At 39.0% G+C, this 18,591-nt stretch overlaps 1 protein-coding gene across 1 annotated transcript in view; it reads left to right on the top strand.

Moving 5' to 3' along the window:
• LOC136866542 (midasin) overlaps positions 1–18,591 on the top strand; it is a 191,148-nt gene that overhangs the window by 139,829 nt on the left and 32,728 nt on the right. The window contains exons 30-32 of the mRNA XM_068226582.1: positions 4,436–4,740; positions 4,855–5,019; positions 8,707–8,841. Of these exons, the coding sequence (XP_068082683.1) occupies positions 4,436–4,740; positions 4,855–5,019; positions 8,707–8,841 (605 nt within the window). The remainder of the gene's footprint in view (positions 1–4,435; positions 4,741–4,854; positions 5,020–8,706; positions 8,842–18,591) is intronic.

The raw sequence follows: 18,591 nt of genomic DNA, 5'->3' as shown, positions 1-18,591 counted from the left end.
CATTTGTGGCATGTCCGATCGGTAAACAGTAAATAGCACAAATCTTCCTCCAAATTTATGAAACGCTTTTGCTCTTGTGATAATAAAAGAGCATAAGGTGTCTGAAAGGCTCATTTAAACTTTCCATGTAAATAAACACTAGTAAACACTAGTGTACTCGAACCGCTGCAGATGCTAGCAAGGTCACTGACAGTCAGGTACACACTGAAGAGCTGAAGCAGATTTAACCAGAATACTATTTTAAATACTTTTTAATGAGTTTATATAAGCCGGTACAGGTATAAGCAGCACATATTATGGTCATATTTTTCAACACTGAACAGCTGAGTCATTGCCTACTTGAATGAGTGATTCACCAACTGCTCTATGGCTGTTGTAGAGCGGGTTGTGGCCTCCCTAGGCTGAATACTCCTGCTGTATGGATTAAAATTTAGTACACAATTTAATGTTAAAGTATAATTTATCTTTTATGAAAATGCAAACATTGTTAGTGTGTCTGCATTCTTTGGCTTTAGTCTCCTTCATCAATCGCTCACTGTGACTCCGTACTTGCAGATTGATCTCTCAGAGTCTACAGTTTGTTGCTGGATATTACAAGATCTCCAAAGATGATGTGGCAAATCCTGTGTATTCCTCCTTCAGTAAACAAAGTAGTTTGCAGATGTCCACATTTGTACATCTAGGTTGTTTCATTTTCTATTTGACCAGATTCTGCAGTATAACATATCTCTTGTAGAATAATGATGGGATGATTGACGTGAAGTGGGCTATTTTCTTCAACTCGGCAGTCACATCTTCCATTTCAGGTCTGCATTGCATAGTGCCCTAGAAACAAGTAATTTTTCAATTGTTGCAAAAATATATTTTGAAGGTTTTTCTGCTGTTAGAAATTTTAACTTGACCAGGCTCTTCTATGTTGTTGGTTCAAGGTGGTTTCCATTTCATCCCTTTTAACAGCTGGCATTTCTTGAAGGAACTTAGCAAGTTTGGGTGAAAACACCTCTTTTGTCAGCAGCTCCAGCATGTTCTATGGAACCTCTAGGACATGAGCTGTAGGATAGCTATTCCCTCTTAGATGATTTATTAAATCAGCAAATCTGTGGCAATCATCAGGGATAAACTGAGCTTTGAATATGACAGTAGCTGCAAAGTGTAGACTTGTATCTTTTAGAAACCTAACCCCACTAAATTTTTCACATAACTGCTCTATGAAAACTATGATGTTCTGAAGATGTAAAGAGGTTGCATAAGAAATTACAGTTCATATGTAATTTATCTAGTTTTAATGGATTTAACATCAATAAAATAATTGGAAAAATTGGTAGGAAGCAATGTTCCAAATTAGTTACAGAATCACGTTAAATTTTTTTGCAACTTTTACTTATTATAAACCTGGCATAACAGACTTGTTCAAGAAACAAGATTTCCAGATAGCTTTTTCAACCAGCAATACTAATTGCCAATTGTTCTTTAATCATAGTTAAAGTTGAAGTTACAGTAGATTTAAACTTTTTTGGTTGAAATTTGTGTACAGAAGGGCAAGATGGAGCAAGAAGCTGATTGGTTGCTTTCAAGGTCAGCTCTAGTTGCCTAGGCAGTGCTTCGTTTTGTGAGCACTTGAGCTGTCACCATTAAATGTCTGGATCACGAAGTTAGTTCAGGAGAACTGTAATCCTGTCATCAGTTCAGTTGTTGTTGGTTTCTTTGTCTGCCAATAGATTTTAAAAATCTTTCATTAATAGTTTGTGGTGGTTCCTGGCGATAATGTTTTGTAAACATGTGCACAGAGCTAGTTCTGACATAGCTGTTGATGAATTTCATGTGATAGACTGTTTTTTCTAGAATACATACATACAGTTTTATAATAATGTAGCAGAAATTGACAGAACTGTAATTATGGTCCTGAGAGTCTAAGTCATGCCGGGGCAGGGGAGTGATGGCATTTTAAATAGTCCAGGTGCATAGTTTTAACTTTCTCTATCCTAAACCTAGTGATACTTTGTGGTCTGTATCATTGAAAAATCCCTGTAAAACCTGTACATTTCTAATAGATTTACTGAATTCAAAGGCAGTTATGATTTAGTGTGTTGTGGATCTTGTGGCCAATCCTCCCATGTGTAATGGTGAATAGCCTCTTCTTTGAATAAATATTTTGCAACTACAAATCCCATACTCACTCAGATATTCTGTAAACACTTTCTATTCTTATTTGCTATCATATCATCCTCATGTTTATCCATCACCTTCTCATGTCCTTCAATAATTCTATTTCCAATTCTTGTATTGAAATTGCCAGTGATGATGATGATGATGATGATGATGATGATGATGATGATGATGATGATGATGATGATATGACTTCAGCTATTATGTGCAGATATTTTGACTTTGATTCCCTATAGTTGTTTCAGTTTTGGTGTTCTATTTTACTCTACTAGACAGTAGAAAAATTGAAACTGTAGTGGAGATCCGTTGCTGAATTGTAATTTATTTCGTTGGATAAAGACTGAAAGGGTCGTTAGAGATCTTTTTATGCTGACATGGGAGAGCTACCTCTGCCTGGTCTGAACCCATGGTCTTGGGGCCGGAAGACCGACACTGTTGCTGATTCATAACAGGGGCATAGTAGAATGATAATGTAGTAAAATGCTATTTTATGTTAGTAGTACTAAGAACATTTCCTCGTGTTAGAGTGAGTGGTGGTGGTGATTATTGTTTTAAGAGGAAGTACAACTGGGCAAACATTCTCTTAACACTAATCAGAGAGGGAAAAAGGGAAGAGGACCAATTCTTCAAGGTATGGGCAAAAGAAAGGGAAGAGCCATGAAGGGTGTGGAAATGAAAGACTCCCTAGGCCTTGCAAACCTAAAACCATTAAGGTCAGAGAGATTTAACCAAAAGAGGTTGGACAGGAAAGATGAAATCGAGGAGCCTGACATAAGTAAATGGAAGCAATGCCAGACTCAGGTAGGGGACCCATGGTCACCAGCGCACGCTCCCGAGATAAAAGCCCTTGGGTCCCCTTTTATTTCACTTTGTGACAGGCAGGGAATACCGTGGATACATTTTAGCACTTGTGTTATAGACTTAATACATTTGCTCCTTGCTTGGAATCCCATGTTCAGTCTTTTGCTCATCCACATATTTAAGTAACTGTTTGAGGTTTGGAAAAGGTTTCAGTTTGCCTTATGAGGTCAGCTAAGTGCGGTAATGGTGATTATTGATTTAAGGTAAAATGAAGTATAATCAAGCAACCAATCCTTGAAGGTAGGTCAAGTTCTCATGTGGGTTTTTTTTTTTTTTTTTTTTTTTTTTTTTTTTTTTTTTTTTTTTTTTTTTTTTTTTAAAACCAACGGTAAGAACTATGGGGGTACTGTATTACTACACCATTCTTCCAACCTTGCCTGATGGAGGTTGAAATTAAACTAGCTTTTTTAAGTAGAGGATGTCTGGAGTAAAGCCTATTGATTCCAGTGTCAGTAATACCCTCATGGATTGGTAACTGATGGTTCTCCCTTGCTAGAGTATTTTACCTTCTCAGCTGAGGTCATAGTATAATCTCAGTAATTTTGTCTGGTACATATCAAATTTGTCACTGGAGATCTTTTACATGCTAACATCATGCAACATGTAGTGCTGAATTGACTTTATTTTCTGCCCTTCCAGTAGCTGATTATTTGTATAGAGTTTGAACCCATAATCATCGGGCGAGTTGGCCGTGCGGTTACGGATGCGCAGCTGTGAGCTTGCATCTGGGAGATAGTGGGTTTGTACCCCACTGCCCTGAAGATGGTTTTCCGTGGTTTCCCATTTTCACACCAGGCAAATGCGGGGCTGTACCCCTTAATTAAGGCCACGGCTGCTTCAGTCCCATTTCTAGGCCTTTCCTCTCCCACCATCGCCATAAGACCTATCTGCGTCGGTACGACATAAAGCAAATAGAAAAAAAAAAAGTAATAATAATCTTGGGATCCAGAGGTCATTACTCTACCATTGATTCAGAGGAGGTGGGGAAATATGTTTCATGGCTGATAGCCAGAAAGTTGGAGTGGACTTTATTGTACCAGTTATAATCCACATTTTATGATATAGCTGATCATCTTCCAACTTCATGCAGCAACTGTTCGTCCAGACAGGGCTGCAGTATTCAGCTGTAGAGTACACAAGACCAGTGGTGATGGTGGTGGTGATGATGATGATGATGATGATGATGATGATGATGATGATGATGATAGACTCCTCTGTATTTTGACATGCCATTACTTAAGTTAATTGATATCTTTTTAGCTGAGAGCTACTATATAGTGCAATACACCTATTTTCATTTTTGCATTGGTTATTTTTAATGTCTTCTTATAATGTGATGTAGTAGGTTATGTCACTTGTTTTGTAAGTTGAGCTTGTTTCTGTTGTAAATTGAGTTTGTTTCTATTAGATGAACCTCCTGTTCCTGAGGAGCAGGACATCCCTAGCCAGAAATCAGAGAAAGTTCCGGGGAAGAAGAAGAAAGAAGGTGATGAGAGAAACACTGGGGATATCGATGCAGAAGGTGAAGTTGAGACTCGTGTAGAAGTGGAGGGAGAGAGTGTCCCAACTCTGGGAGCTGCCAGAGGGAGTGAAACAACCTATCATACATCACATGACAAAATGATGAGTGATATTATACACATAGAAGACACTGACCTAGATCCAGTGGCTGTGAGAAATGAGCTCGAGAAGCAGTTGGCGACATGGGCACAGGTTTGTGATTTGTATAGCTGTGCTGGTCTAAATTACTGTTCTTCATTATATTCAGAATATTCTATCATTTGATGTCTGACAAGAAATATTGTAATGGGATGTTTATATTTGCAGCCTCCTCCAGATGATGAAGCTGCTAAAGCGTGGGAATCTTTCCTATCAGTTACATCAAGCCTGGCTCGTGACTTGAGCGAGCAGTTGCGTTTGGTGCTGGAACCAACTCAGGCTTCTCGCCTAAGAGGAGACTACCGAACTGGACGCAGGATAAATATGAGAAAAGTATGTAAAAATTCAACCATTTTCATTGAAAAATAATGTACATTCAAGTCTTTTATATTTTATAGGATAGCAGATCATATCGATTATATACGTAGACTACTTAGCCATGGATAGCTTGTAAGGTGATGGAAATTATGGTGGTAAAGATTGGGTTATCAGGCCTTAAAAACAATCTGATTACAATTTCATCAGTATTTACATTTTAAAGAAATATATATAGGTGGTTTGTCAAGATCTGAGTGCAGTAAAATAAAGGCAAGGTGGACCTTTGAAAACCTTTATTTTACTTTAATCCCACTTCAATACGGAACAAAATGAAATTTATAACTATTAGAGATCCGAGTGGATGGAAACCTCAAGGAAGTTGTTGGATTGTTAATTGAAAACAACAACAAAACCAAACACTTGAAAAGTAGGTTGGTCTTTCAAACAGAACACCTCTTCATCTGCGAGTCTATAGGTGACTGTACAGCCCAATACGGGAGGCGCACAATTTACTGCAGAGATGGCAGATAGTCCCAGGTGGAGCAGCCACTGTTCTCCTGTTTCGCTCTTTTTCTTTTCTACGTTGCCTCTTATCGTTCGCTATTTGCCTACAGTTTTCTTCTAAAGTAGTGTGCCACGATGAACTAATGATCTCCAAGATGAACGGTTGACGGCTAAGGTCTCCCAGTTCTTCATGTTAGCCTTAATTACATCCTTAAACCGCTTCCTCTGACCTCCCAAACAACATTTACCCACTGTTAACTCAGAGTAAAACACTTCTGTGAGAACCAATGTGATTATCGGGCATGCGTATTACGTGCCCTGTTCATCGTAGCATGCATATTATATGCCCTGTTCATCGTAGCTGACATCTTAAAACTAAGCTTTCCATACCGGTGGTCTATGCCTCGTCAAGTACACTGACATTTTTGCATCTGTTTTGCCAGGTTAAATGCAGAATTCTCCTTAACCCTCTTAGTGCCGGCTCCATTACTGTCGTGTTTGCTAAGATTGGCAGAGAGAAAATGTCTATTATGAAGCACCGAAGAATAAAAGCATATCCTATCCTCACTTTTCAAGATATTTCGTTGTAGTTTACATTTTCTTGTAGATAAGAGATGCCTCTCTTCACTCATTATATGAACATCATGAAAATAATTCATAGTGCCCAGTAAAACATTAAATTTGTTCATGCAGTTTTTGAAAAAAATTAAAATTAAAATTTGGATCTCTGTACATCCTAGTATTTTGATTGCACTCACCTAAATTTGGTATTCCTGTGCACACTGATGCATTGTTTACTTGTTTGTAAAATGTCACTGTTTTAAAAATAACAGGGAAAGTGAAAAATAGATGAAAATACTGACTTGGTCTAGCATCAGGAGGAGGTGTACGTTTAGAGTCTGGCATCTCAAGGAATGCAGGATAGGGTTGTAATTCTACGTCGTGACCCGACTGAATTTCATGGAAATTGGGAAGCTGGTCATCATTGTCATTACTGTTTCCGTCAACTCAATCATTATTCCCGTCACTTACTGTCTGAATTGTCAATTTCATGAATCACTGTCACACGAGTAGGTTGGATAACATCACCACTACCGTCATTATTTGAAGCATTACCGGCATTATTATCATTACAAGTAATGAAAATAATTGCGAATCCATATTGAAAGTAAATTTATGATACATTTATCATATTATTATCACTGTCAGTATCATCTGAATTATCACCTGATTCTACATAATCAGAATCATCACTCAGTGAATTAACATACTGTACCAAATAGTCATCGTTTTCAAAGTACGAGAACTAGTTGCCATTATTACAAACACATGGTTCGAAGGTACCCGCCAAACAGCTGAAATAGAAAAAATCATAACATCAGCACAACATGCCACACAGAGATTCTGGTGATAGGTTTAGAAGCTACGTAGTATCTACTACAGAGTGATGCCAACTGGAGCTGTCATCTGTCAGATGTGCAAACTATTATGACTTACATAGACAGCTGCAACATGGAGCGCAATTTTTTTGCTTGCCTGCAGAGGAGGGCAATTGCGCTCCCCTGCACTCGAAGAGTTAAACATTGCTGGTGATATTGTTCCAGCTTTTTAATATGTTGTCTGTAGCATGTCCAGGATTCTGATCCATATAGTAAGCTGGGAACTCCAACTGAATTGTGTAGGAGGACATCAGAGGAACAAGACGGTTTAAGTTGTGTTGATGAAGTGGGCAGAGGGGGTGGTGAAAATTATTTTAAGAGGTAGCAGAACTGGGCATCCTTCCTCTTTCGACACTATTGATATTTAGAAATTTCATGATCCGTATTGTAGTCGGATTATAATAATATAAATTATTAGCGGTCCTCCTATTCAATACAAAGACATTTATTAATGTGAATTGATCACATGTCGTTCAAAGGTTACTGCAGGTGTTACAGTGTGTTTTAAAGTTGTTTGTGTTTGCCTGATTTGACTTGTTGGCTGATGATGGCACGAGTTAAGTGCCGAAACTAGTACCTCATGTGAACGACGTGTGATCAATTCACATTAATAAATGTCTCTGTATTGAATAGGAGGACCCCTAATAATTTCAATTATTGCGTCTTTCGACACTAATCGGAGGGAAAATGGAAGAAGTCCGATCCTTTTGAAGAACAAAGGTATTGACAAAAGAAAGGGAATGATCATGAAGGGCATGGCAATGAAACTCCTCAAGCCTCACAAACCTAACACCGTCAGGATTAGAAGAGAACAAGAATTGACCATGGGAGGTTGGATATGAAAGTTAGGAAACCAGTACAAGTTAATAAAAGCATTGCTAAACCCAGCTAGAGACCCTGTGGTTGCCAACCCATGTTCTCAGCTTGAGGTTACCTCTTGTGATCACATTTTATGACAGAGAGGGATACTATGGATGTGTTCTATCGATCACACCCACAGGAGATTAGTGTCCAGTAGTGGTGCCGATGACCTAGATGTTAGGCCCCTTTAAGCAAGCAACCATCAATCAAGTGGTGATTATTATTGTTTTAAGAGGGAGTACAACTGGGCAACCATCTTTTCTTACCTCTAATGAGAGAATAAAACGGAACAGGTTTGACCTATTGAAGAATGAAGCTGTCTGCACAAATAACATAAAATGAAGGATAGAGTTCCAAGCTATTTTCATCTAGGACTGCCTAAGGGCAAGGTCCATTCAGACCACGACACTTACATAGTACTAAGTGGGTCAGTGAGGAACAGCAGTTTGTCATGAAACATTAGACAAGAAGTACGACAGGAGCAGTCTGGCATAAGGAAGTGGAGGTAGTATCAAACTCAGTTGGAGATCCAAGGTTCACATATCTCAAAATATGTGAACCTCTGAAGTAACTTGCAGGAACCTGGCGACTGATGTAATCCTTAGTAAAAGCTAAGAAATAACAGTGTTTGGCTGTCATGTTTAGGGTTGTACCACCCCTTTTCCCTTCTGTTTAACGGTTTTTTACTTTCTTAGTAAATTGGCAGCTTGAACATGATAATTTTCTAACCAGGAAAACTTTCTACTTTTACAGAATTCTAGGTAAGTCCTGGTGGTAGAGATTGTTAATTACATGCTATATGCTATATTTATTTATTTTTAATTTATTTATTTATTTATTTATTTTATTTTATTTTATTTTTTATTCATTCATTTTGTTTATATGTTGTTAATTTCAGGTAATCCCGTATATTGCCAGTCAGTTTCGTAAGGATAAGATCTGGCTTAGAAGAACCAAACCTTCAAAAAGAGATTACCAGATAGTACTCGCTATTGATGACTCAGCAAGTATGGCAGACAATCATTCCAAAGAGGTGAGGTTACCATCCTTCTTCATCTTGTTACTGTATTATGTATGTTGCTGTTTGCTGCTAGTGATCACAGTTTACAGAGGGGAAAATCAAAAAAGTTCTCAGCACCTTGCAGTGAATATCACCGGGCAAATTGGCCATGTGCTTAGCGGCACGCAGCTGTGAGCTTGAATCCGGGAGATGGTGGGTTCAATCCCCACTGTTGGCAGCCCTGAAGATGGTTTTCTGTGGTTTCCCATGCTGGGGCTGTACCTTAATTAAGGCCACGGCCACTTCCTTTCCACTCCTAGGCCTTTCCTATCCCATCGTCGCCATAAGACCTATCTGTGTCGGTGCGACGTAAAACAAATTGTACCGGGCGAGTTGGCCATGCGGTTAGGAGCGCGCGGCTGTGAGCTTGCATCCGGGAGATAGTGGGGTCGAATCCCACTGTCAGCAGCCCTGAAGATGGTTTTTTTGTGATTTCCCATTTTCACACTAGGCAAATGCTGGGGCTGTACCTTAATTAAGGCCACGGCCGCTTCCTTCCAACTCCTAGGCCTTTCCTATACCATCATCGCCATAAGACCTATCTGTGTCGGTGCAACGTAAATAAAGCCACTAAGAAATTTTTTTTTGTCAAAAGCAACGAATATCTACGAAAAGACTGTAGCCCATTAGAATCAAATTAGATTTTGTGTTCATTTAATTCTTTAGGGAGGGTTTGGAGGTCCTAATAAGCTAAAGTTTTGTTGACGTACAACATTGGGAATATTATTCTTTTCTTCCTTGGTTGCTCACTTGTTTTTAAATTTGCTTGTTCATGTTGCATATAACGTCTACAGTTCTTATTTAATCTTCTTAAAATTTACATGGTGGATTCAGCATTTATATGCATTAACAAAGTAAATTTTTTTTTTTTTTTTAATGTGAAGGGCTGAAATTAAATTGGGGCATAGAGTGGTAAGAGCTCTTTGCCTTCTGCCCTGATCTGCCTTCAGTGCTCTTCTCATGGTGTAATATCCATGAAGTATGGCCATTCTAGCCAAAATGTCAATGTCTGCAGTATTTCCACAGTTGAAATGGCACAAAGCAGGTAACACTCCAAATTTGAAGTTGTCCAGCCCTGTGTAAGTTTCTTTCTCTGCTGCCACACCATTCTACTGAAACACTCTTTGTTGTTCTGTGCTGGGCCATGTAAACACTTGGACAACGTGGATGGGTCATACTGTCTCTGATACAATGGTTTTACAGCATGTAGAATTGGTAGAGAAATGTCTGGTTTATTCTGATATTATTCCAGTATATTTTTGGCCTTTGCCCGCTGATGTGCACACCAGCTGTCATTACCAACACGGCACCTGTGATGTATGGGATGATCTCAAGTTACAATCAAGTGGTAAGGTATAGCCCAAATAGCATTTCTCGTGGCATCAATACTGCTGTTGTTAAAATGTGGAGCTATCCCAAATAGTTCTGCATTTAGTCTGAGTTCCCCAGTCAACTTTCCCTTCCCCCTTACTTTTTAAATTTTGTTCCAGTTTTCTCAGTGCTGTACCCAACATTTTCTAGTATTAGTTCTACACATTCCAGCTTCCTAATGTCTTTTCAATCATAAGGGTCTGACTCCACTACAGCAAGGTAATTTTTTGTATCGCCATCCCATGAAACTCTACATACATACTGCATACCCCTCTCTCCCAAGGAATCGCCAGAAATATTTTTGGCACCATTCACTTCCATTCTAGGTGCATAGCCTTGAAAGTTCTGAGCACAAACAACTTTATGTACAGCTTTCCATGCAAGATATTGAGGGGAATTCTTATATATTGACGTGCTTCTTACACCCTATACATAACTTTGACATCACCTCCACATCCAGGATCTTACCACCATTGGCATGCACTGAACCCCATCTACCCCAGCAGTGCTGGGGTAAAGAACTTTTTATTAACATTTTCTAATTATTCCTTAGAACGCATTTTATAATGTAGCTGTCTCGAAAATCCGCTCGCACCACCCCAGTTCAGCTTCTCCAGCGAGCTGGTTTTCCTTGCCGGCGCAAAAGAGAGCTACCCCAGCAAAAATTAAGGTCGCTTGGGTGACGCATGCACTTGAAGCTTCCTTGTCCTGGCAGCGGGGCGGGGCTGTGGGCACTCCCTGGCAGCAATTTACGGCGACAGGCCAGCTAGCTTAGGTAAGGTAACGTTAGTTTTAATATTTGACACTCAGAGTCTTCAGCGCCACACAATAGAGACTGCAAGAAAAATATCAACATCCTAACAGTATAGCCACTTGCACATCATCTTGCTAATAAAAATAGAGCCAATATATGAAATCAATAGTAATATAGGTGAATATAGATATGTCTATAAGTACGGACCGTGAAAGCATCAATGGCAACATAGAAGAATATATTTTAGTCTTGGGTTTCGGCATGCATACAGTATTTTCGAGCAATTCATTGATGGCATGTGTAAAGTATGTGTTCCAATAGCTGCTGAAAAATATTTAGATTGCTCAGCATGAGCACAGAGTTTGTATTTGGTTGTCTGTGATGGTGGTATGTAGTGAATTTCTGTAGTGTTCCTCTTGGATTAAAGGTGAAGGTTTCGTGAGTTCTGTGGCATTCTTTATGAATATAACGTGTTATACGTCGTGACAAATATTTTCCCTCGTTTGTCGTTGATGCACGTACACTCAGTATGCGAGTGAAACTATAAAACTTCAGCGATGGTAAAATGCCAGTTAAATTATGCTGGTTTGTTTAGATTGGGCTTTTTAAGTAAAAAACAAATAGTCCCAGTGTATTTTTGTGAAAACCATGGCTGTACTATCACAAAGCGTTACTGGATGAAACTGTAAGTACATTGTTTAAAATCTGCTGTAGATTAAGTTATGATGGTATCGTCACTGCCGTGCAGTTTGGAAGTATGTGCGAGCGTGTGGTTGAAAATATTCTTGAACGATCTTTCTCAGGTAGACCTTTCCACGGTAAACACAGCCTTATAAAATGGTAATGTTCACTTCAGGGGGTGTTTATATTTAAAAAACGTTTTTGCAGCTGGGATAATGAATATGTTCACCGCACGCCACTGCTCACCACTGCCTACAGAAATACAGTCAATAACTCCTGAAATTGAAGAATTCCATGTTCCATCAACTGAAACACCACACTGTATGCCTTTCAGGTTAACTACTTCTTTAGCAGCTTCTTTCAGTTTCTCCTCAGGCAGACAGCGGACTATGATCGTTCTTTCATACAATGCATGGGCTTGAATCATTCTTTCATTTGATTAAAGATTTCAAACCCTCATTTTTTGGGACTCGGATAATTTTTTCACAGTAAAATGTGTTGGGGATGTAGATCTCGATGCCCTCTAAAGAATGGAATGGATTTTTTTCTTTCCATTTTTTGAACTTTGATAGTTTTTCCTCTAGACTTTTCATATGTAATTTACCAGTATCATAAAATTAAAGAAAATGGTTGTTCACCTATTCAGTAATGTAGAGGAATTTTAGTTCCTCCTCCTCCACCTTTCCCTTAATCCAGCTCCTGCTCCTTCCACCATTTCACTTCCATCATTTTGTCCCAGTCCGGCTTCTTCGTGCACTCCTCTTTATTAAATCGATCCATTTTGTTCTAGGTCTTCCTTTAAAACCTTTTAATAATTGAAATAAGGATATACGGTATGCGCCAAAATATACAGTACTCATTTTCGCGCAGTGCGCACGCCTAAGCGTCTGCTTGTTGTTACATCGCCATGATGAATTGTTAGTTGTGTAAAGAACATTGTGCTCTGTGATAGGAAGTGACAATGGGTCTCGCAATGGAGGAAAAAGTGTTTATAGTGGAGTATTATTTTCGCTCGTATGGAAACGGTTATCAAGGTGGGCCGAGTTTAAAGTTAGTGGCAGAACAATATCATGAACACTTCAATAAGCCAGCACCTAACAACACAGTTATGCTATCTATTGTTAAAAAATTTCATCGTACGGATAGTGTATTGTGTCAACGCAAGGGAAGGTTTGGTAGGCCAGTAACTGTGTCCACTAATGAAAATCAGGGACGTGTCCTCAATCAGGTGTTGCAGTCTCCAAAGTGAAGTCTTCGGCGAACAGCCCTGAAATTAAACATCAGCCCTTGTTTAAAGACGTAGGTGGATTTCTGTACCAAATACAGGTTGGTCAACGATTGATGGAACACGATAGGCATGTCAGGGTGGAATACTGTGCATGATTTTTGGCCGTGGTGTACGAGGATCTAGATTTCTTGTTCAACATGTGGTTCTCCGTTCAAAGTCACATTCACTTGGACTGTTTTATCAATCGCCAAACAATTGCTTTCTTGGTTTTGAGAGACCAGAAACCGCTACATAGTGTGCATGTGACGATTTGGTGTGCAGTGTCAGGAAATGGTGTGCTAGGTCCGTATTTCATAGAGAATGATGATGGTGCACCTCTTACTGTTAACCAAGAACGCTATAGGAACATGGTGATCAAGCCATTTATTCAGAATCTAAGACGGTTTTGTTGTGCCAGGAACATGCAGATGAATAGACAGTGGTTCCAACAAGATGGGGCGATCTGCCACACCGCTCCCTATGGCTATGCTGCAAGAAACCTTTCCAGGACAAGTAATTTCCCGCGGGGCTGAGTTCCCCTACCCATCACATTCCCCCGATCTCACACCACCTGATACTTACGTGTGGGGAATGTTAAAGAAGCAAATTTTCAATTGTCCAGATCCAGCCAAAACTGTGCCTGCATTACGTCAGAAGATCGTCTCGTTCTTCAGGACTCTGCAGCAACTCATGTTCCAGAATATGTTGGAAAATCTCCGTGATCATTATGAACACTGCCTACAGTGCAATGGAGCACATTTTGAACATTTATACTATCATATCGATAAGTAAGGTAATGACAATAAGACTAACATAATTTCCAGTACTGTATATTTTGGGGCATACTGTATTTAGGCCAAAGATTTCATAAAAATGGAATTTGAATTAAATTTAGCATACAGTTGCCTTCAGAATTTTCTCTTGTGTTTGGCATGATAAAATTTTACCCTAAAGTACTGGTATTCATCATCGTTATCGTAATAATAATCATCACCATCAATGTTATAGAGGTTATTAAAGAAATCTTGTGGCTTTACATGATCATTGATTTCATGAACATAGCCACAGGACCTCCAGTTTTACATCTGAGATTCAAACTGTGGCCACATTGGTGAAAAGCTAGTAACTATGCCACTTTGCTATCACTTGGCAGGCTATTTTCATCATGAAAGCACCATGCATATGTAAAATCTATTATGTATATGTACTGTATTAGGAGGATTGATTTGATTGTATTCATAACATCATAGTTTTAGAATAATTTAGTTATATGTATTGAATAGTTAGGAATAGAGAGTAGGTGGTAATGATGGTTGTTTCTTAAGGGGCTTAGGAAATGGAATTGTTTCTAACTAATCATAGGAATAAGAGGAAGAGTGCCAGGGCTTTGTGGAAGGAAGGTATCATCTAACAAAAAGTAAGAACCATGAAAGACATGAAAATAATTCTAAACTTTGCAAAGCTTTGATGTGTGTCAGAGTCGGAAGGTGCTGGTGATGGTGCTAATTATTGTTTTAATGTGAAGTACTACTGGGTAACCATTCTCCCTTAACACTAATCAGAAAAGGAAAAGAAATAGCTCTGACCCTTCGAAAGATGAAGGTATTGGCAAAATAAATGTAAGGGAAAATAAATTAATCTGGGAATAACTGCTGAATCAGAAAGTGATGGAACCAACTAAAGGGAAGAATATTCTAGATGTAGTTCTGATAAAATCATACAAGCTGTATCGAGAAACTGAAGTGATCAAGGGTACAAGTGATCACGAAGCTGTTTCAGTTGTAGTTCAAAGTGAATGTGATAGGAGGGTTATAAAATAAGGACTATTAGGCAGGAATGTACGGTTGATTAGAGAGGCAGAGCGAGTTAAAAAAAATTATGATTGGTGGATAGTGATAAATAAAAATGTAAACAGTCTGAGACAGGTTTAAAACAGTGATGAGGAATGTGAAAATGGTCATTTATCTTTAATGGTGACAAGGAAGGGTAAAGACCCACTAAATTATATCAGAGAAATGAAGAGATTAATAATAATAATAATAATAATAATAAAATAATAATAATAATAATAATAATAATAATAATAATAATAATAATAATAATAATAATAATAATAATAATAATAATAATAATAATAATAATAATAATCGTTTTATGACCCACTAACTACTATTACAGTTTTTGGAGATGCCGTGGTGCTGGAGTTTTATCCCATAAGAGTTCTTTCACGTGCTGGTAATTCTATCGACACGGGGCTGATGTATTTGAGAACCTTTAAATACCACTGGAGTGTGCCAGGATCGAGCCTGTCAACTTGGGCTCAGAAAGTCAGCACCTTAACCGTTTTGAGCCACTCAGCCTGGCTGAAGTGATTAAGGAGGAGGTGCAGGTTATGAAAGAAATAGTCAGGAATGGTTGTGGAAGTAAGGGGAGATTATAAGACTCAGAAATTGAATTTAGCAAGAAAGTCTGCTAAGGATAACATGATGGCTAGCATAATTGGCAGTCATATGAATTGTAATGAAATATGGAAGGATATGTATAGGTAATTTAAGGCAGAAACAGGTTCCAGGAAAAACATTCCAGGAATCATAAATGACAAAGAGAACTACATGTTAGGATTTACAGAAGGCAGAAGAATTTAGTCAGCTGTATGTTAAGATAGTTGGACTTAGGAATAATGTTCAGGTAGAGATGGCGACTAATACTAGCAAAGTACTAAAATTCACCAATGATAATAGACATTTACAAAAAGATACACAAGTTGAAAGCTAAAAGATCAACTGGAATTAAGAAGATTTCTGGGGATATTCTATAAGTAGTGGTATGGGATAAAGTACCAAATCTGAAGTACTTTACTGTTTACATGAAAGAGTTATACCAAATGAATAGGGAGTTGGTATAGTAGCACCAGTGTACAAAGGAGAGAGTGGTGGTGGTGGTGGTGGTGGTGGTGATGATGATGATGATGATGCTGTGTGGCCTCTGTAGATACACATAAAGCTGATAATTACAGGTCAGTCAGCTTGATGTGTGTTGCATGTAAGCTCCGGGAAAGCATTCTTTCTGATTATATTAGACTTGTTTGTGAATTACCGTAATAACTCATTTGGTAGAAAGCAGTTCAGGTTTAGAAAAGTTTATTCAGTGAGGCTCAGTTTGCAGGATTCCAACAAGATATAGCATATATTTTAGATTCAGGAAGTCAAATGTGCTGTATTGTTAATAAATAAATTATGAGGCTACTGACAAAAATTATCGGGCTAATGGTTGAGACAAAGGAATGATTGAATGGAACGCTACATTTCTAGAAAACAGAACTCAGAGAATTAAGTGGGTGGAGCATTAGTTAGTAACCCACATACTGTTAAAAAAATGAGTTATTTCTATATTTGGATATTACTGTTATCCCACAATATATGGATTATTATCCACTTTTGCTCTCCCATTGTACAAAAGAAAGATTTTCGAATATATCTGTATAGCAGTTTTGGAGTGCAGTAATATTAAGCCATGCAGTAATAGCCTATTACGTCAGCTAGTGGTAGCCAATAGCACACGCGCTTGCTGTCACATGTTTTAGTGTTGACATCATGGCTGACAGTGACACATGGCTGCTTAGAGTGGGTGTGACTTAAACCCCAGACACTATCAGTAAACCTTAAATGTAACTAGAATTCATGCTAAAGTAAATCTGAACCTAACTGCATTTTAAAACAAGTAATTGATGAAAATTCAATTGTTGTAAAAGTAACAGGTTTCTGAAATTTCATTTTTCAAATTTGGTGATATGGAGCTAACATTTTTCAAATAAGTAATATATATTAGAAGACGATTTCAATTTTCCTGTATATTTTGGACTTCAGATAATTATTTATGAACCAAAAATGTGACTGAAAATGTGCTCAATTTCATGCAATAAAGACAAACGTAAAACTCAAAATATCTCGGTTCCATGTCTGTGTGGGTTAGCTCCCTCTCGCATTCCAACAGTCAATTATTCAATAGTGATGGATTCGTGGCTGTAGTCTGTGACCTCACATACAGTCGGTGAGAGAAAACCTAAACAGCTTGGTCCTATATCTTACCAAATACAGGCAGGGCTATAGTTGAGTGTATATGCCTGGTTAACTCCACTCATTAGAGTATGCCTTCTGATTTCTTGTGTATACCTCCTACTTTGTCTTCTTTTCTTTATAATTTCGGCATTCTATCAGCAAGTTTTAACTCGTGAACATCGAAGGTTCAACTTGACAAATTACATTATCAAAATCCATACCAAACTCCGTGGCCCAACAGCCTTGAAGGGTCATGGGCTACCAAGCGACCACTGCTCAGCCTGAAGGTCTGCAGATTAGGAGGTGCCACGTAGTCAGCACGACAAAACCTCTCGGCCGTTATTCTTGGCTTCCTAGACCAGGATCGCCATCTCACCTTCAAATAGCTCCTCACTTGTAATCACGTAGAGACCACCCCTCAGATCCAGGTACAAATCCTTGACCTGGCTGGGAATTGAACCTGGGGCCTCCGGGTAAGAGGCAGTCACACCTCACCAGTTGACCGATTTAGGTCTGAGAAATATATAAAGACGTGGCTGCAAACCCACCGTACTATAACATACACCAATTCAAGAGTTTGTTCCAGTGAAAAGTGTGATTGCAAATGAGAAGAGGCATCTTGGATTGTTTTACAAGGGTTGGAACTTAAATAGTGGCAACACTGCTGTGGAGACGCTATGCAGCGGACTCTAATATTGTCGCTGGTAGCACACATTGGTTACATACCTACCTTACCTCAGAGCAAATGGACTCGCCCTTCCCACATCACCTGCATGCACACAAGCAAAAGAAACACAGTCACTTGTGAGCTACCGGTCTAATGTAACGTTGTCACTATGTTTTCCAAACAGGAACAACAGAGTTGGATCAAGATTGAATGTGCCTGAGGTCGTACAGCACGACAGTGTCATCAAGGTCTTCAAGAGGCTTGCTGGGAATCTGCATTGCCTAACAGAACAGTGGCATGTTGGGTAAAAGTCTTCAACGATGGTCGGCAAACTGTGACGGACATTCATCGGGCAGGTCGTCCTACGAGCGTCAGTGAAGAAGAAGTGCATGCTCTTGCTGCGTTACTGGACAGTGATCGAAACCAGACGATTCATGAGCTTGCCCAGGAAACCGGATTAGTGCATACGACTGAGCTTCACATCCTGAAGGAACGCCTGGGCATGCGAAAAATTGCATTACAATGGGTTCCGCATGATTTGACGGAAATGCACAAAATGGTTGCGTTACAACGCTGCTAAGATGCACTTGGAGCGCTATGAGCGTGAAGGAGAGACTTTCTTACGCCATATCATAACTCTGGATGAGACATGGGCCAAATCGTATGAGCCAAAACTGAAACGCCAATCAAACAAATGGCGTCATTATGGGTCATCACGAAAGTCGACAGTTCATCAGAGCCCCAGTATGGTGAAAGTTATGGTGATCCTCCTATACGACTGTGATGGTGGTATCCTAATGCATTACATTCCTCCACGGCAGACTGTCAATACACAGTATTACTGTTTGTTTTTGGAGCACCACCTGCAACTAGCTTTGAGAAAGAAGCAGCAATACTTTCTGCAGAAGACACCCATCATTTTGCA

This window comes from Anabrus simplex, chromosome 1, assembly GCF_040414725.1.
Source record: "Anabrus simplex isolate iqAnaSimp1 chromosome 1, ASM4041472v1, whole genome shotgun sequence".
NCBI classification, from domain to species: domain Eukaryota; kingdom Metazoa; phylum Arthropoda; class Insecta; order Orthoptera; family Tettigoniidae; genus Anabrus; species Anabrus simplex.
Note: the sequence above shows the minus strand (reverse complement) of the source record. Positions and strands in the feature narration are given on the sequence as shown.